The sequence below is a fragment of the Pyxicephalus adspersus genome, chromosome 6, assembly GCF_032062135.1.
Source record: "Pyxicephalus adspersus chromosome 6, UCB_Pads_2.0, whole genome shotgun sequence".
Taxonomy (NCBI): domain Eukaryota; kingdom Metazoa; phylum Chordata; class Amphibia; order Anura; family Pyxicephalidae; genus Pyxicephalus; species Pyxicephalus adspersus.
In genome coordinates this window covers 45193782-45215104 of record NC_092863.1, presented here as the reverse complement: position 1 = coordinate 45215104, position 21323 = coordinate 45193782, and the positions used below count along the sequence as shown (strand labels likewise).

The window sequence follows — 21323 nt, the reverse complement described above, 5'->3', positions numbered from 1 at the left end:
AGTGAGGCAGAACATTCACATGTATATACAAGGACTACTCAAAGGTCACCTGTGCTTTCACCTACTGAGCAGAAAATGTAATGCTTTGTGGTATACCTGAACTGAGAACTTCATTTAGAAATGGCTAATTATTGTTTTCTTTTATCTAAGCAGAATTGCACACATGTTGATTACATTTGGCAAACTTAAGTTTCCCTAAACCTAAGGTTGACTAAGCAACAAATATTTTATTGTTATTCTCATGTATCATATTGATCCCAGCAGCCAGAAGCTTGGATTAAGTTTGGAATTGCTCTTTTATTTCATTTATTTTCATTCATTTCATTTACCTAAGACAGTTTCTGGGGGAGCAATTACATTGTTTTGGAGGCATGGAGGAAACCAGACTGCTGGGGCAAATCCACACAAACATGGAGAGAAGTAGCCAAGACATGTTTTTAGCAATAATCATTGTAAAGGTGTACAGTACCAATATACATATCTTATCTCTTACAGGCTGCAATAAAAACACTGCACAGAAAACAATACATTTTTTATGCTTAGCCTCTCTCTCCCTCTCTTTACACTTCTAGGGTGACAGGCTGTCAAATAGAAAACCTAAATCATTGTGTACATTCAGCTTTTGAGGTCATGAGTGGTCCCATGAATAATTAGTAGGTATTTACCCATGATAACTTTAATTGTTAGGTGATACCAATTTTTATAAAAAGAAAACTTTTGTCAGGTTAACTGATTCAACTGATACACAATGATGCTGATTAACCTGGTCTGATCATGTAGGTTTCAAAAAACTCTGGTCACTAATTATTAAATCTTACACATTTTGGAACAAACTATACAAGGACAGTTTTCTTTTTCAGTTGTGTGCAAATAGATCGTTAAATGGTTATTATCTAGTTGCTAAGGGTTATCACACCTTGCCTTTTATTCTTCGCTTTATTAGATTTTATTCTCGGTCTTCATCTCATGAATAGAATTTGGCATGCAGTATTTTAGAGTAGCAATACATCTGGGATAATTTGCATCCTGCAATATTTGTTTCTGCAATGATCTAGCAGTAATCAGAATCAGATTTAGACAAGTCAGACATGAAATGTCAGACAGACGTGACCAAAGCTAGACTGTATGTTTGCTGTCTGTATACAATAGGGGACCCCCTTTCCCACCAGCTGCTTCCTAAACTTCCTTCCCACTGGCCTGAGCAGGAATACAGAAGGATAAGCTGGACATGTCGTTCCATCCCCCTCCACACTCAAGGGGATATACTGATATACACACACGTACACATACATTCATAATTACTGATATTTATGAGTGCTAATCATTTGCACAAGCCATCTGAGATTTTTTAAGCTAAGGTTTGCATAATGACACCAGACTGAGGTGTGTGTCCTTGTTGCGTGCAAAAACAAATCTGACAAAGAACACAAAGACCAAGCATTATGCATAGTGTATAAAGACAGCTGCCACAAGACAGTCTTCTCGGCATCACTGCTGTCTCTTTTCCCCAATGTTCTAATACCAATGCCAAATAATCCACACATCCCTATTTAATGTAAAGCGCTGCGTCAATATGTTGGCGCTATATAAATCCTGTTTAATAATAATAATAAAAATAATCACTATTCAAATCTGATCTCATTGCAAAACGTGTGTGTAAAAATTCAGTGCAATAGGTTAAAGTATTTGCCAGACACAAAAAAACATAAGAATAAAATATTCTATAGGAACTTGTTTGGAAGATGTCTAAAATGCAGGCAGGGAGAAAAGGACTACTAACCAGTTTTGCCTGGTCTGGTTGGTCCTTCTCCATTACTGCAGGTGGCCATCTTGGTAGAGGCAGTGGTTTGCTTCCTTATGCCAGAGCCTCCAGCAAGGAGAACAGTGAATAGGATGGTAGTTGAATAACCAAATCTCACTCCATATCTCTTATGAGGCTCAGTGTCTAGCCAGCCTCACATACCAAGTAATGCTTCGTATGCATGGGCAATGCTATTTTGCATAAGGATTTGCAAATATTAAATAAATATATTTTAGATTCAAATACATTTCTTAATGTATCCTATACCATAAATCGTCACCTTTAGAGATCTGGACCACTTTAATTTAATTAACTATCTGTATTAAAAAGACCATCATATTGCAAAGCAGACAGAATCAACATAGGCAAAAAAAAAAAAAAAAACAGATTAATCTCCAGCTTTAGGACAACACCCACTATGGTCACAATTTGTGTGAGCTGCTGGCAGGAACAAGCGCTCTTGCATGCCACCCTGCTAGTTGGCACCTTGACAGCCCACACTGCAGCTCTGGTTCCTAAAGAATCAGCTTTTGTAGATTTTGCAGTCCATCTGTTGGGCTGCTGTGGGTAAATGCTACATGTAGCATCTCCCCGGCGGTCGTTTAGTGGCATGAAAAAGCAGTAACCACACTGCAACCTCACCATCAGAACATAGCCTTGGTCCACATGAATGTTTCACCACCATGAAAGGGCCAGTTGACTGATTATTTCTGACATTAAAATTTAAAATTGCATCAACCAAGAATTTTTTTTGTGTTTAATTTTGCAACATAAATATAAAGGTTGTTTGATAACATACTACTTTGATGATTCTATAAACTGTGGCATGTCCAAGTATTCTTTCCAAGAAGAAAAATAAAATAGAGCCATAGAAGGGTAGTTCTGGAACTTTTGATTTTTAAAACCTGGATCAGGAATTTGCCAATGAAATTCTCCAGTGGGGCTTGAAAGGTTGAAATCCACCAGCTTGACTGACATTACAAGTTCAAAGAGACTACATTAGACACATACACAGACATCCTCCGTGAGCGCCTTCACCTCTGCATTTACTGAATTGTAGATCTGGAAGAGGCAGATGCTCTATTTTACCCTGAGCATGACCTGTTTCTCTTCAGTAATCTCATTTTACTGAACATGTGCTTCCTGCAGAAACACTGCCAGATAAGTCACCTGAAGGCCACTCCGCCACCAATCTCTGTGCTCCTGCAACTATCTACATAGACACCTAATACTTTGTCTCCTTACTGAGCTAATGCTTATTCTGCATTCTAATCTATTAAGAAGAGGATCAGATTGGTCAAAAAACTGCATTTTCAATACATTAGGAAAATAGTGGAAAAGTACCTATAATATCAGTGATAAGATAGTAGATCTGCACTGTACTATACTATAAGTTCACAATTCATACTTTTTTCCAGTCCCACATTAGGATATCTTTTTAGGGGTTTTTGAGCTAGGTGTATGGCCATAAGTTTTTATCGTCTCCTGTCTAATATCGGTGTCAGAAGACTGTAACATAGTTTATGATACCAGAGCAAAGCCGAATTATCCACAAGGCAACCCTTGCCTAGGACCCAGTGTCCCAATAAACTAATTGGGACTGTAAGACTATATGCACATGCTAGGTCATTTGTCTTTGACAGAAAATCTTTAATGTGTACATTATTCCCCTGGGATCCGCCATGGTGGCTCACTAAATGACCAACTGAAAATGACCACTGTCCTTACTCCTACCCACTGAATAGAACAGTGCTGTCTGAACAGAGCTAATTCATTTTAGTGTTGTTGGAAACATTCACGTAGGATGGGGCAAAGCTTCTACATGGGGCCCCATTTAGCCATAACCCATCTCTGCACCAGAGTAGCACAGTGCAATCTGCTGTGGAATGAATAAAGCTACTTCTATGACTGGTTATCTCCACTGTCACTAAGTCAAGCCTTATTGATAAACTAGAGAGCAGGAATAATTCCCCAAGGAAAGTAATACTCAAAAGTTAAATTAAGGTGATGAAATATGTATCAGTCCCATTGTCTGCAGCATTCTTATTCATAAGAAGAGCATATGGGGTAGATCTGGGTATTTGGGGAAAGATCCAATGATCTGACATAATCTGGGCCAGGCAATAGACTCTAGAAGGACATTGCCAAACTGATAAGGTCATTCCTGTATCTTCCAGTATTTTTATCTGCTGTTAGCTGTCCAGGCCTTTTTTGTCCCAGGACCTGACTCCTACAATGGCTTTCTTTATCCTGCACATAAACATCTCTTTCCCTTCCTTTATGCAGTAAGCCATGACAATAATTGTCAGATGGACTGTTGTATTAAGTATGTCCGCTGCTTGGAACAATTTTTATTAAAGTGTGGTTAGTGGATCTTCTAGGGGTTCCTTAAGTAATGAGCAATTTGTGCCTTCTTGGTCAGTTCAAGTGAGCGGGCATCTGTAAGGGTTCATTCTTCCTAATGGCCATGTAAGAGGCATTCTTCCCAATCACCACCATGCTAATGTACTATGAGCAGTGGATATAGAAATTATAGCAGGGGTTCCCCCAATACTTGAGTTTATTGCAAGGGTTGGGAAAGTCTGTACTACAGTGTAATCAGGAGCTAGAAAGCACCACAGCCTTCTTAAACTGGAGCTCCAAGTCCACCCAGAAGCTCTAAAACAATAATGTGTTCAGATATCAAAAGCTAGTTTTCAAATGCTGGTGTGGGCAGAAGCATAACCACAGCACATCCTAAATAGTGCTCAAGTAACTGACTGAAAAGCATCTAAATATCCTAAATATATGTTTGCTACAAACATTTCAGTATACCACCACTTTGTTAATTTTGAAGTGATTACATTAGCAGAACTTGTTGATTTTGGAATGAATGTATAGCCAGGAGTTCCCCTTTGAATATGGTATCAGTTCCTTTTTTTTTTTTTTTTGCTAAATTTAGTAAAAGAGTCTTAATAAAACACGGGTTTAGGAGGCTTCACACTTGTAAATATGAAGAGGACAGTTATAGGCTCATTATAATTGGGCTATGTAGTACAGAATTCCAGGAGATCTGCAGGTGCTGTAAACCATGTACTTTGGCTATTGCTTCTCATTACCTGGAAATTAAAGAAAACTGCCAGTGTAAGACAAATGAAGACTGCCATTATTTGCATCCTTCTAAAATTACTAGATATGTGTCTGTCACTGGCCCAAAACAAGTTTTCAACTTTGAAAAACAAAGTGAATTCTAATCTCCTGATCTGTAAACTTGCTCAAGGTCAAAGCCTCAAAAAGTATTGAATCCTTCTGAAATGAAGCGACTCCTGTAGTCTATCACTGAATTTAACAGAATCTGGTTACCCTGGATTGAATACTTTTACCACCTCCCTATAAAACATACTGCTCAGGGATTCCCTATTGTCTTGTTCACTGCATCCCCAACTCCCTTTGTATGGTTCTTTACATTTTTATGGCTCCTACTCCCCCCCCCCCCCTTCTCATCCCCTTTACATACTGTAACACATTTAGACTTCAAGTTTATCTTTTCCCTTTCCTTACTACTTTTCTCCCATTTTCTGTTCTTTGGTAGATATCCTCTCCTACCGAATAGATGTTTACTGCTGAGATGTTGGATCGCCACCAATAGCAAACATGCAGACACCCTTTTCAGTATATTGATGTGTGACCAACACAGTTTAGTGATAGATCCATGTGTCCTAATTGCTGGTTTTATTGGCATATGTTTGTTGGTGTTGAAAAGGTTGACACCTTCAGACCTTTTCAGGCCCCCCAACTACATGTGTCTTGACATCTCATGCCATTATTGCCCTGTTTATTGCGTTTTGTCTCTGCTTCACGTTAGACAGTGCCTTGATGTATTACTTTACTCTACATGATGCATTAAATAAAGATTTCATGTATACGTCTTTTTATGACATTTCTGTTTCTGTCCTTCTTTCATTGTTCAATTTAAGTATTAAAACATATTGAGGTGGAAGGAAACAATCATGCATGACTAGTTTACGTAAGTAGATATGCTGTCAATTTTGCATTAGTTCGGTCAGAAATCTCAAAACATTGCACAAACATATTCTGCCCTTTTGATTACCTCTGATGGATAGAAAGTGTTTGAATGTCATAATGGGATCAATCCAGTAGTCAACCTTTGATCAGTATTTATGATAACATCCAACCTATCTATACGATTTGAAATCTAAAAAAAATAGTCACTTACAATCGTTCAGCTCCCTAATTTATTTCAGAATTATTGAGATTCCATCATTTTATTCAATTGGAAATTAGATTAGAAGTAAAAATTGATCTAACGGAAAAAGAGATGAGTAATGGCAATCTTCGTATTTTCTCAGTATAAGTTTTCCCTATTTTGCGTATGCAGATATAAGCACTTCTGTATATAAGCATTATTATTGAATTATGTATACAGAATAAATGTTTTGTGTTGGTATTACATTTCTTTCAAGAAACAGCCATTAAATTGAGAACAGCCACTCTCAATAAACCTGTAAGACCTATCCATTGTAGTAATGCATAATAGAGTGTACATTGTATATGGTAAACTGTGATACTATTCATTTAGTATGGCACCCCAGCACGTAATATGTTCCAATGGTCCTTCCTTGTACCAAAGTATGCTACTAACCCATTTTTAAATGCAACAGCATTCAAAAAATTAGATTTCTCAATACAAAACACATTACTTATTCCCATTGTGTAGTAACAGACCACAAAGGTCTTATAGGGACCTAATGGTGATGTGTGCATTGTTAACTTGTTGAGTGTGAATCAATTTTGTCAATGGAAGTCCAAATCAACTTACAATTAAATCTGCACTGCTTTTCTACATTTAAGAATTTCAGGATTACTTCAAAGGATCGGTAAAGACAATTCAAAATTTTACTGATGTTAACATATGTACCTATGCAGCAGCAATTATACCTGCTAATATAAATAACTTTGTATAAGGAGGAAGTTATACATCTGCAGGAAAAATCTGCATGCTGTAAGATATCTGAAACCACACATGAGTAGTTTATTTTACCTTGTGCACATCAAGCCAATATAAAATCGCTGCTCTTAAAGCTTTTAATTGTAGAAAACAATAGCATTGCAAACCACAGGAAATGTATTTCTATGCCACTTATTTCCACTGCCATCCTGTCCTTTTTACTTTCTCATCACACTTTGTTCAGCAGCATGCATTTTTCTTTCTTCAGTGATCTGCATTACAATTCAAACTGACAATTGAACAATTTTATAGTTTATTGACTTTTATTAACTGCTATTGTTTATACAGTAGAAATAAAAAAAGAATAGGATCGCACTCACTCTCTTGTTTAAGGGACGCTAGGACTCGCAGACAGACATTTTGGCTTGAGTTTTACAAATCCTGAATGTTTAGGTACATACAGATATTAATTAAGCCATATATAGAATATTTTCTCATTGCTTTCATTTTTTCATTATTTTTCTCATACTTCATGAATGTAGGTAATCTCTACTTTGTGCTAGTGTAGAAGTCAATGAGAAAATCTTTCATGGTGTGACACAGAATAGCTGGCATATCTAAAACTAGTAATGTGATAGACTTGTAGCATGCAATACTGCATATGGATTAGTGCTCAGCATCCATGATACACTGGGGAAAACAAATATGGAAACATTGCATGTTTAAGCCTGCACAAAGTCCTGAACATCTCCAGTTAAGCCAGTGAATGGTCTCCAGGAGTCGAGCATGCCGCCAGCTGTCTTTTCTCTCCCAGTGGGACTTATGTTCTGTGACACTCACCCCCTGCCCCATGACCATAAAATTGTTATAATGTTCTCACAACAGTTTTTGGGATGCATGACTTTTCTCACAGATGGCTTCTATCATATCTTCTTGAGACAAGCGATTTTCTTAAAGTGTCACGTTCATCCTCCCATTTATAGAATTTACCTACCGTCATCCAAAGTTCTTTTTATTTTGCGTCATAAAAGAAAAAAACATCTTTCAAATATTTACTTATCTAAAGATTAGATCACGCTTGTAGTAACACCCATGAACATTAAAGGTGAAAGACAAAATCTTTAATTGTAGACAAGCAATGGTGTAATTAAGGATGGACATCAGTGGCAGCTTCCCAAGGAGCAGACACAAAGGTAGGGTGTAACCCAATATTACATTGGAGGAATGACAAACAAAATTTAAACTGTATCTGTACCCAGACATATTCTTAAGAAGCAAAAAAACAACTTTTATGTTCTTCAGTTTTCTGAGCAAACAAGAAACAATATGTTTGGCCTAGAAATACACAAGCAGTTGGAGAGGTCAGGTTTTAACTATTCCCTATTCTCCTCCAATTTAAAAAGGCAATGGTTATACAAATACTTTATTGTGAAGTAACTCCTAAATAATCAACAAATACTCCAGCTTTACATGTCTGTTTCTAACAGCTTAGAAACACCTGCTGGTGGTTTACATTGGAGGGCTGCCAGTCTGCCAAGATTCTGTCTTGTGTTGTGAACTTTAAAAATGTATTTCTTCACAATGATTTGTGATACAGGGTTGCATGGATGTGATATTGTCCATTAGCTTGTACAGAATATGTGAACATTTTAGTATCCACAATCTGAGCATACATTCACTTTAATGGATAGGTATCTATTGTCACTGACTTGGGACAAGTGTGCAGATCTGAAGCTCTGAATCCTGAATCAGCATTTTCAGAAGGAGAGACCAGTAATGACAGTCTTCATGTTTCTTTCATTTCCTCTAAGCTCTGTGGACTGGGATCAGCTACTTTGTGACCCAAACTAAAATTTGTAAAATGTTCTTAAATATGAGTCCAAAATAACCAATTAAATTCCAAATTGAAAAATGAAAGCAAGATAATGGATGCTAAAATTGGATTGATTTCTAAGATGTAATACAGTTTTTTACTAGTGAATGGTAAAATTCTTGTTATAATTTTTTGCCATCGCTTATGGTAATAACCCTGGTAATGACGCTAGAATAATATAGTGTATATATATGCTGTCTGTGTCTTGCCTCCTGATGTCAAGCTGCACTCTACCCCTCTACACTCTCTCTGCTGCTTGTCACTACTTATGTCAAAGTTGATGTCTCCGCAGGAAGCTCTCACTGATAATGTAATAAAGTTCTAGGCAGAAGGGCTGGAAGCTCCATGTGACCAGTCTGGGCTTTGTCAATATTGTGACTAACACAGCTGGAGCTGCAATTCATCATTTGAAGATCTGAGAAAAAAACTTCTGTCTTGTGTTTCATTCCTGGAACCAGCCCATCTTTATAAAATGGATTTGTAAAAATCAGATTCTGAACTATATACAAATGTCAAACACTAATGACCTCAGCAAGCTGTAATGGTCACCTTACACAGATTTATTTAGAATGATGCAGGTGCCAAGAGTCTGTATTATCAGAGATCACCCAAAAGCCAATAATTATATACATGGGATTGTATTTTTTCTGCAGATAAAACATTTTTAATAAATAAAATGTTTACAAATATTTGGATTTTATTTGAAGGAACTGCTTTAATAAAATTACACCTATCAGCCTGCATTTTGTTATACTCCAAGCTTGTGATCAAATTGCAGATACAGGTAGTCATTCAACACATTATTGTTTGATTAAACTGTGGTCTTTATTATCGTTATTATTATTATTATCGTTTAGGTCGTTATTTATATTTAAATAACATACACACATAACGCATACAAGACACACATGACCTCACACACGACATACAAGGGTGCCCTGTGGTATCTAGCTCTTAGAAGTTTTCAGTAAAGTCGCCCTGCCTCTACTGAACTGACATCTTCCCATAGAGCATTCTGCTGCCATCCCAAATAAATAACACACAAGATGCACCCAGTCATCCACATGATCTAAAGGGAAAATTTAGTCATCTGACCAGGCTACCTTCCTCTATTGCCTCATTGTCCACTTCTGTACCCATTGTAGGTGCCTAAAGCAGTGGACAGAGGTCAGCATAGACATTATGATTGGTCTCCAGCTACATAGCAAACTATGATACCAATTTTTTGACCAGCAATATGTTTCTGTGTTCTGCTAGGATAAGACAAATGGGCTAGCATTTCTCCCCATGCATTAATACTAACCACTGCATACTGGGACCACTGTTAAGGAGATTCTCCGACTCTAGCTATCACAATTTGTCCCTTATAAAAGTAACTCAGATCCTTACATTTCCAACAAATCACCTACAAGACTGCTTACTTGCTGCCTCATATAACCTATCCCTTGACAGGTGTCATAGTAGCCAGATAATCAATGTTATATACTGTGTATATATATATATATATATATATATATATATATATGTGCATGTATCTCAGCTGACAGGTTGTGTAGTGATGGGGCTTCTCCTTTAATTAGTTCTTTTCTCTTGTTTAAGACATGTAATTAATTCCAATTCCAGAAGAAAAAATCCATAGCCCCAAAGGAAAGGGAATACACAGAGTGCACAAATAAGAAGATAAGATGCCGGATTAAGACAAACAAGAATGTGTTATTCTTTGTATTGTTAGCATTGACTAATTAGGCCAAACTATTACCTACCAGAAGGAAATTATCATACTCGTTTGATTATGGACCTGCTATCCAGCCAGAGCTTCCAAACTATCTGCTGGATGTAAAGATGGTGCAGCTAATTCCTCAAAACTTTAGATTTTAAAGATTGGCACAATAGGGACCAGTTGTTCATTATGACCAATTACTATTCCTTTTTTTCAGGAAATTAAAGTTAAAACCTGACTAGTTGCAACTGGAAACAACCCAGCTGTTATGCTGTTTTATCAACCTTTAATGTCTAATGCCCACACAGCTGGATTCGATGATGAGCCTCATCGGACCTGGTTTGTCTCAGGGGATATCTGGGAAAAGCCTATTTAGGGAAACGTCATTCAGTTATTTGGCAGCTGTTGTTCATGTGCCTTCGTTATTTTTGGGAAAGGTGGTGACATAACTGACCGTGGAATTGATGGACTCTCATGGAAAGTAATAGTAAACAGCAAAGTTGTTGTTCAGCATTCTAAGTATGGAATATACAAGGTATATAGGAACTTGGTGTTTATATTCCTCCTAAATACAGTATTATAGTTTACGAATAGTGCTACTCAATGGATGGAACAACAAAACTAGGTCTGAAACTTGTAGCTAAACTCCAAGCAAACAGCTACATGTCCTGTGGAAATATATATGGAAACTGGTTACTTTGCAAAAAATTTGTTGCTCTGTTCAAACAATCTTGTGTTCTTGGGAATACTGTACTGTACCCTGAAACCTGTCTGAAAACTACACTGCAGCTAAGCAATACAACCTGATCTAGGACTTGCTTGTGATTGGATAATAAGCAAGAAGGAGAAAACTAATTACTAATTAACTAAACTAAAACAAATCCCTATTTAATGTACAGCGCTGCGTAATATGTTGGTGCTGTATAAATCCTGCTTAATAATTATATTAATAATAATTAGATTGTCACTCTGCTCACTGAAGACAGCAGTTTGCAATGTAATAGACCACAACTGACCCTCCCATACATCGAGGTATTTTTTCTAATAACCCAACACTGATTCATATAGTGGTATTTTATATCTGGTTGTATTTAGCTTTAAGCTAGCTAGAGGTTAGCTAATCTTCTGCCGACAGTAACCAAAGAGCAAAAATGTCTGGGTATCTTTGTAATGATCATTATTAGCTGATGGACAATCTAAAATATTACAGTTGTCACTGGAACAGGAGGTGAAGTGAACTCTTAGACTACAGACTTGTTTGGCGACAACTGTCATCACTTCTGAGCAAAGCTATTTATGCATATGGTATTATTATTATTATTAATAATAATAATACTAATAATAATGATAATAAAATTAATATTAATTAGGATTTTTATAGTGCCAACCTTTTACACAGCACTGTACATTAAATAGGGTATCATGTAAAATAGTTACAAATCTGCACTGTATTTTGTTATAGAAGGAATTGCAACCATGCAGACACTGGCTTTTATTTTATAGGCATGCTGAGTATACACCATTAAAATCATCAGTTTTAGACATTTAACTCTACAGTATTAAGCTGCACAGAATGGAAGCGTTACATGGCCTGCACCAGCCGTGGAATTTGGAATGCTCCTTAACATTAATCAGGACATTGACAGACTCAGACAGGCTGTTACCTTATCTAATTGGTGAACTGTCCCATGTCCAAGCATTCTTTTCTCAGTAACAGATTAGTTTGAAGAACATGTATGGAGCAGCTCTGCTGAGAGCATATTTGAGATTCTGAGCAGAGCCAATTCATTGATATGCGTCTCAGGAGGGTGTCAGGAGATCCAACCCACTGGCAGCAATAGTCAGAACCCCTCAGCCAAACCTCAGCCTCACCCAATCTGTAAAAGCTGCGGTTCCTGGATGCCATGGACATACTCCAGGCCACAATCTGTCAGATATGTAGTCATGCCAGGACTTCATAAATTGTAAATTCATTACATTTTTTAGTTATAGCTTCAGAGTGCTTTGCTATTCATTGGGCAGTACATAAACAATAAACTGCTCTAGCACATGTCAATATGTACAGTAATGATGACATCTGGGACAGGTTATTAAAGTGCTTACCTTTCCAGGAGAAAGTGCTGGTCCAGGCTTCCTCTAATGACCAAAAAAAAGCAATCAGGTTATTTAATTTCATTTTAAGTGTAGATAGATTAGATTTATTTTCACAGTAAGAATAAAACCAGTACTGAAGGGATTTTAAACTTTCTCTTTTCTACATAGTTTGACCACTGCTGACTGTTCATGTAGCTTTAATTTATTAAAAGATTGTAGATTAATTTTTCTTTACTGGTAATATATTTTTTTTTATCATTTCAGCTGTGCCCATTGTGCATGTTTTACATTCATTACAAAAACATGCTAAATAATAAAATCTTTTTTTAACAAACAACAATGGAAAGTTGAAGCCATTTTTAAAGAGACCTGGTCATCACAATTTAAATTTACTCAATAGGCACAGGTAAAATAAAAAATTACCTTTCCAGCAGCCCATGCTGCTTCTCTGTGTATTTTATATGTCCAGGTGAGTAAAATCACACAAGTCATAATCAAACAAATGAGCCAACAGGGGAAGGGGGGCATATATTTGTCTCATCTGATATGTAACTGTTGGTGGCTTATATGGGCTACTGAAAGGGTAAGTATACCTCTTCTTCTTTTACAGGTGGCCTGTTGAGTAAAAGTGACTCTTTGGTGAATATTCTGTATTTGTATTTACCTGGAGAAACTTTCAGACCACCTGCTTTGCCGACATGTCAGGTTGTTCTGATTGGACAAAGTTTCAGCACTTTCTGGTACTGTTGAAGCTTGCTCATATCTCCTATCTCCCACACTTTCGTATTGGCACTTAACTATAGTCAAGCTTTTAAATTTAGGTTTACACATGTGCAACGTTTAGTATGGAAAGATATGACCACTTTCCTGTCTTTTTCAGATTATTTACACTTCAGAAACAGGCATTGCTAAAAAACACAAGGATTTTCCAATTTTTTAATAAATAAAAATAGGTCTCCAAAAAGGTCTAAACAACATGAAAGTCAAATAATAGGGGACCTCCTACTGTGCTGTACAGTTCATAACACAATAGCCTTCAGTTTGAGAGGTCCACACATTTCTTCAGGAGTTTATAAGTTTCTCTTTTTGTTGTCTTTCAGCCTCATGACTTGTTGTCTGTTCAATTTTCAGCCCGGAAGGAAAGCCATTTTGATGCCAAGCCCCTTTTAGGTCACAATTGCTCCTATGGTTTTCAGCACAGCCATTATAACTAATCCTGGTGGTTCCAGTCAACTCCTCATCGGCATATGTTAGTGATTTCCCACTGGCTGTGCGTGTCTGAGGATGCTGCATTTGACCAAACAAGTTTTGTCGTAGGATCTTGCGGAAGGTATGGCGGAACTCACGTATACGATAGGCATAAATGAGTGGATTCACCACTGAATTGGCATGAGAAAATAGGATGGCAAAGTACATAAGTAAAACTGGAGGACGTTTACAAGCCTTGCAGAACAGAGTGAAGCAGTTGATGATATGCAGGGGCAACCAGCAGATGGCAAACAAACCCACAATGATGGCTAAAGACTTGGCGGCATGGACTTCACGCTGTAGAGTCGATCTCGATCGTTCCCCAGAAGTTACTTTGAGCTCTATCTGCTTCAACTGCCGACGTGCAGCCATAAAAATGTGTAAATAAATGCCAAGCATGAGCACAAGAGGCACCAAGACACAGGCAAAGAAATTGTAATATACCATATAATCCATAGTCACAACATTTTCAAACAGGCACTCCACCAAAGGAGTGCTACATGTGGAGTTTTCAGATGTGAGAAGGTCCTTTTTGTGCCAGCCCAACATGGGGGTAAGCCCAATTATAAAAGACAACAGCCAGCAGACTCCAATAGTTATATTGGCTCTTCGACTAGTAACAAGACTGTTGTACCTAAAAAAAAAAGAAAACAAAGAATGAAGTTAATGCATGTGTAAAAAATGCAAGTCATATTTGCTATTTGATAGTGAGGATTCCCTGCAGTGGAAGTTAGCTTAACTTCTAAAGCTGAAGTTTTATTTCCCTAAATCTTGTCCAACTTCCTCCTTCACCTTACATTAATATACTAATGAAATTATTAAATAAAACCTTTTTTTATCACATACTTTATTTTAGACCCAGCACCTTTCTGCTTCTCTATGTAGGCAGATCATGGCTGGTGGTAGGAGCTGAGCTTCCATGATTACAAAACCTAAAGTTTAGAAGAAAGAGTAATCCAAGGATAGTCAAGCTGGGGGAGGAAATGTCTAAACAATACTCAATGTCCTCCAGCTCTATCTAACTTGTTGCTGCAGCATATTGTTGTTAAAGCATACTATGAGAACCTCACAGTGTGCCGTTAAATCTTAATAAGCAATTTCAGTAAAGGCAAGAAGCCAGAAAAACTGGATAAAGCTGGAGCATCTGATATCCAAGATATCAGTGATGGGTGGGCTGGTCTCTAAAACATAAGAAAAAACTCAGTGATGTACCCATTCATGATGAAAATAACTTTTAATAAAGTTGTTAATTAATTGAAATTAATTAAAAGGTTCAAAACTTGACAAATATGGGCAGCACGGTGGTTCAGAGGTAAGTGCTCTGGCCTTTGCAGCGCTAGGTACCAGGTTCAAATCTCTGCCAGGACACTATCTGCATGGAGTTTGCGGGTTTTCCCCATGTTTGAGTGGGTTTCCTCCCACATCTCAAAAATATGCAGTTAGGTTAATTGTCCATCTCCAAAAAAATGACCTTAGACTGTATTAAAGACCTATGATTATGGTAGGGACATATATGACAGTTAGTGACATGACTATGGACTTTGTACAGCGCTGTGTAATATGATGGCGCTATATAAATACTGTGTAATAATTATCATTATATATAAAGAAAAAATCACTAAGAAGGGAAAAGTCAATCAAAGTAGTTTGTGTGTACATAGATAAAGTGACTGGGGAAGCCCAAATATAAACATGGAAAAAAGGAGAATTCTGGAAGTTAGGTCAAGGGATAGACAACCTGGGAATTTTGTCTATGTTCTGCAGAAATGGCAAGGTCTTCCTGTGCGTGGGATAACAGCTGGAAGACTTCTCTATCCAAGCAGAGGTGACAGTGACTAAGTCTGAGAGAATAGCAAGAACATGGAGACTATAGCATCTGGCATGCAGTCACCAGGGACCAGCATAGCTCACAAGCATAAATTATAGTGTTGATTTCAGCTATGCAGCATCTGACATACAATGAGAACTTTTAAACACTGGACATCATGGTTGCTCATTGGTTACCATAGTAGACTTGTAACGCTGCTGTCCAGAGTTCAGTTCTCACAAGGGGCAATGGAGTAAAAGTGTATTCCCCATGATTGTATGAATAAGTTTATTTCTCTTCAAACAACCAAAGAATGAAGCAGGATGACTAGCTTCTTATTGTCCCTATAGTGTGTTTTGGACATAAAAGTATATGACGCGCTTTGGAGCATGCACTGATGTGCTCAGCCCTGTGAATTATCACTGAGCCATATGGTTTCTTTATATGCAATAAACAAGTTTATAGTCATATAGTCAGCAACAACCAATCACATTGCCGCTCTTATGCTATAATATATTCTGAAGGAAAAATAGCTGAAGGCTGATTGGCTACTTTTGTTAAGGCTTTTTTTATTCTACATTATACAAACCAATCACATCAGCAGCCATGAAGAAAGGGCACAAACAGGCTCCTTTAAATATATTATATACATATCCACCATTAGGTGTGAGCAACATCACTGTATTGTACAGCTTTAGTAACAAAGTATTTGTCGGTAATTCTCCATTAAACGCTGAATTGATTCATTTAAATCCAAATGCTAAAGAGGATGGGTTTATGTATAAGGCTATAGCGCCACTTCTTGTTTAGACAATAAAAGGTTGGTAACATGAAATATGTCATACTATAAATGTACAGAATATGACAATCCAGAGCTAAAAATACATTTAGGGGAGTAAGTATAACTGATACAGAAAATTCATGTAGTTAGAAAACTCTAGTCATATGACCAGCTGCACCAGCTATAAAGGCAAATGAAGTGGATCATTCGGAAACATGGCTGTAAAGAGCAATAGTGGGAGCTACAAACTTTATGGAACAATTATACTGGTTACAGGTATGTGTCATAAAAAGGACTTCAAGGTATAAAGCAACTATAAATTTTACGCTGCCATATACATATGTACACAGCACTTTATGTGAGCAGAAAACAGCAAAACATCTACAAATGTTGCTTCACCTATAGGCATTATACAAAGTTTACTGCTTGATTCTTCATTCCTGAAAGGTTCAGTCTGTGCTGACAGTCAGGAACATTAAACCAGTGTTTTTCAACCTTTTTAACATGGGAGAGCCCTTTTATTAACTTTCAGGTCTTTAGGGACCCCCTTCTATAATTACTATATCCACAGCTCACAGTACATTAGTGTTGTGGTCAGTACATTGGGAAGAATGTCACTTATCTTATAGATAGCCAAAGAGATTATTGGTGTCCTGAGAGATGTAAATTGCTCTTTGCTCAGGTAACCTTTAGCAACCCTCTGGAGGAAGCCTACGTTTCATTCCACAGAACCTTGGTTGGGAAACACTGGGTGCCTTAAGCTACGTACACACGTCCAATGGGTCTCGCCTGATAAACAGCTCAGGGCCGATATCGAATGAGAATCTGGCGTGTGTACAGCGCCCATCGTCTATCGTCCAAACGACCGTCCTGGCAGATCCCTGGACGATGGGCAAAGAAAGATCCTAATGCAAGGGAGGGGGGAGCTCCATGGTTCTCCCCCTCCCCTCTCCATAGAGCAGAGCGGTGCTGTATGAACAGCATCGTTCATGCATCGTAAAGAAAGATCCTTTCCAATGACAATAATTGCACGTATGTACGTAGCTTAAGTTTGGGAGGTCCGAATGAAGTTGGCAATGTTAGGATCTACTGAATGGTTTTCTATTGAGTAGGGAAGGAAATATGGTAAAATAGAAGGATATCTAAGCACGAAAACAGAATGTATGATAATAAAGATTACTAGTCCCTAGCTGCAGAAGCTTCATTTGGTCTTATTTTTAGCAAGTGCAAAAATGCCTATTGATCTTACTTGAAATTCAATGGCCTTATCACTTCCTGTACACTGAACCGAAAGCACACATAATATTGCAGTTCTTCTATAAACTACAAATCGCATCTAAAATGGAGATGAAGAGAGATAGACATGTTTGAAGCCCAGTCTGGGAAAAAAAACATGGCTCCTCCATAGATACAAAGGAACAATGAGCATAGCCAGCCTAGGAAAGGAAGTGGATTACAGGATTTTTAATTGAGATAAAGGAAAAAAGCCTGAGAAGGGAAACAGGTGTCCCCATTTGGAGATTTGTTATCACTTTCTTTCCAGGTGACATCTGTTACTGAACAGATTCCCCTTACCTCACATAAATAAAATGTTTTTTGGCTATGACTTTTGTTTAGATTACAGCTGAGTGGTGATATTATTACAGACAAAGTATAAAAAACTAGTATATAAATAACACGAATGACCTGTAGAGAAAAGGCAAGTGTAGGTCTGGTAATGAGCAATAAAGACATTACAATTGGCTATGGCATACAGATCTGAGGATTTAAAGAAATAGGCAACTTTAGCAAGAAGAGGAGATCAGTATAAAAAGTTTGCAGAGGTTGGAAGAAAAGCTTCAGGTTGACCTGTTAGGTGGCTTCCTTCCACTTTTTTTTTGGTGATTTACAGGGAAAATATGTCTTCTGTAACAGGAAAAGGGGGACACTGCCAGTTTGGCAGTTTCAGGAGGGGTCAGTGTCAGGTAGCTTTTAGAACAATTGTAATTTTGGCTTTGCAACACCTGGGATCCGGTTTTGATTGCCTCCAGGGTGCTATTTATGTAGAAGTGAAGAGGGGGTGACTGTGTGGCCAGTATCTTACATTTTAGAAAGTATTATGACTAATGTTCCATTGTTATTGAGATGTCATAATCGGTCAGCCAGATATATATTAACAGAAATATTTTCAATCACTCACCTGAGGGGGATGCGGATGGCGATGTAACGATCACAAGCAATGGCTAGAAGGCTGAAGATTGAGCTCTGTGTCAGCACCAGAACAAAGCATGCGATGAAGAGGCAGGCATGAAAGGTGGTACAAAATCCAGTGCTAATTGCGATAGCAAACGGGATGGCAAGGACACCCACGGCAATATCTGCTGCAGCCAAGGATACCACAAAATAATTGGTGGCGTTCTGAAGGTTACTGTTAATGTACACGGCCCAGCACACCAACACGTTGCCAAGAATGGCCAGGATGGCAATGGCCACTTCTAGGACTATATAAATCACGTCCTCTGTGTAGGTCTCGCTTCCCTCCTTTAACATGGTGATGGTGACATGGGGTAAAGGAGTGATGGAGCCTCATTGGTCATTGCTGCCGTGACCTCAAAGTGGTATTTCAGCTGTCTTTCAGGTAAAATTCTCTCTTCATTGATTCAGAAATGGAACTTTGACACTACTTAGCTCTTCTTCAGTTTAATATTCCCAGGTTATCCATCTTCATGTGTAATTCCTGCCATTGAGATAAACAATCAATCATAAAAATGAACAATCAATACAACCGCACAATGTTTCCAATGCTTTCAAACTGACCTCAGGCTACAAGTACATAGATTGTAAATCTGTTCACCTGGAAGGACCTGAGGTATAACTGGAGCCTTTTAAGAAGAACACATAAAAGTCTTTGCAGGATGGAACCTGTCCATGTATGAGGCTTATTAGTAATGATTTTTTTTAATACCATCAGCTCTAGTAATTTAAAGCTAATGATTATGTGCTTGAGAGTGACAGAGGGCGAGAAGTAACACAGTTATGTTTTCCTAGACTTGGCCATAGTTTATCAGCGCAAAGCAGCATTTAGACGCCCCCAGATCTATAACAGGTGCACCACACAGATACGCTATGAGTAAGCGAGAACCGCTCACCAAAACACAACTCAGCTCTGACACACCCAACCACATATGCATACTAAACACAAGCATACGTATCAGTGGATGTATTCAAATCAACACAAACTATTTACATATCTAAATACAGCCCATAGCATACTTCTCCATGGAACCTCATTGTGCATCTATCCTGCACCACCTCTATGCTCCAAGCTGCCTATAGCCAGGACAGCTTTATTTATCATTAGGAGCTATAGGCCCATGTATATAGATGCCTGGAGGACAAAACTGTCTTAGCAACACCGGCCTCACCCAAATTAACTACAGTCCTACGCATTCCTCACAAGGTGCAAATCCCTATCCAAAAAATAAAAAACTACCACTTTAATACCTGCTATAAATGGTAAAGTATATTTTGCCTACATAAATGGAGAATCTTTAAAATTCCATTGCTGTACTTGTGAAAACCCACAGCGTATATAATGCAATATAAACCTCCCACATCTTGGAAACCACAAAAGTCACAACTCCGAGAACATTCAGCATATAAAACATTTTTGCTTGAGCAATCTCAATACGCACTTCACCCTATCTAGACATCTGTGTAGAATGCTGCGTTCTTTCAATTCTGCTATGGATGTCAATACGTTATTATATCATAAAATTATAAACATTTATTATTAAACTGCAATATAATCTTACCACTGCAAAATTTTATTTTCTCTAATAAATTTGATTTCTAAGTGGTTTCTATAAACTATTTGCCCTTCATAAAAGTTTTCAAGTACTTAAATGATATTTCCAGACCCTTGTGAAATATTTGCTATGAGATAACAAGCCATGTCTCACCTACTATGGATGTGTCCTTCCCATACAATGTGACAGCACACAGTTATCACTCCCATGCACTTGGTTCCTCTGCTGTCCCTGCTGCTTTGCTTTCCCCAAACTGCTGTGTGTGTGAGTCTCTCCTCCTCCTTCCCCTCCCTCCCTTGTGTGACATTGTCTCTCCTACCAGTCCTTCTCACACACCTCTTGTTTCTCACACATATATACACACACAGGGTTTTCCATTTAAATTTACTTAAACTTTTTTTTTTTTCTTTAAAAAAGATTGCATGCAGAATAGTGTTCTGAATATAAAACTCACACTCACACCCTGTACACATGATTTCTGATGCTGGAAACAATTTTTTGTGATAATTTCCAGGGACAAGAAAATGAATCGGCACTATACATATGGTCTGTTTAATAGAGAATGGGGAGAGGAGGATTAGTGTGTGGCACCCCACTGTGCTTTCCTCTAAAGGACAGAACAACCGTCATCTCTGCTTAGTCATTTATTGATTCATCAGGACAGTTTGATGATCAACATTGGGGGACCATTGTGCCCATGCTAGATTTTCAATCACCTTGCATTTGTATGTCACTTAAAAAGGCCACTTGTCTGGCTGCATTGTGAACATATGGCTTTTTTTAAAAAAAAAAAAAAGTTAATTTAAAGGCTTTTAAGCAGTAGGGGAAAAATATTGTCTGTGTACCATTGAGTACATTTAATACATTTCCTGTCCCTTAAATGCAACAGGAAGTTAGAGGAGATCTTCCAAAGCAAGGAGAATTCCTATTTCATTTTCCCCTGAACAAGTTTCCCCATTAAAAGTTTTACTGTGACCTCTTGATCTGGAAACAACTCTAAAAATGTGGATCTCCACACTAAGAAAACAAATTACAATAATACTGACTCTAACCCTTCTTAAAGTAAGAAAAATGTTCCTCTAATTTTATATTTTAAATATAAGAACTGATAATCTTCCAAATCTCCTTGCTAGTTCTTGGTAAGGACCTAACAAAGTATCAAAAACAATGGCAAATCGCATTTGTGGAAGCAGTGGCAATGGCAACCCCCATAGTTCTCCCATGGTTTGCTTTAAGGGTCCATTTTAATAACTAACTATGGTG

At 37.8% G+C, this 21323-nt stretch overlaps 1 protein-coding gene across 3 annotated transcripts; it reads right to left on the bottom strand.

The window, feature by feature from the left end:
• Positions 1-13358: 13358 nt before the first annotated feature.
• ADORA2A (adenosine A2a receptor) lies at positions 13359-20305 on the bottom strand. 3 transcript variants are annotated; one of them, XM_072415560.1, is made up of 3 exons: positions 20214-20305; positions 18452-18988; positions 13359-14318 (listed from the first exon to the last, which is right to left on the bottom strand). In XM_072415560.1, exons 2-3 carry the CDS (start codon positions 18799-18801, stop codon positions 13499-13501), a joined length of 1170 nt encoding a protein of 389 aa, XP_072271661.1. In that variant the 5' UTR covers positions 18802-18988; positions 20214-20305; the 3' UTR covers positions 13359-13498. The 3 variants fall into 3 exon arrangements, with proteins under 3 accessions (XP_072271661.1, XP_072271664.1, XP_072271662.1); XM_072415563.1 differs by having other exon boundaries at positions 20218-20238; XM_072415561.1 differs by lacking the exon at positions 20214-20305 and adding an exon at positions 19069-19433.
• Between the last annotated feature and the right edge of the window lie 1018 nt (positions 20306-21323).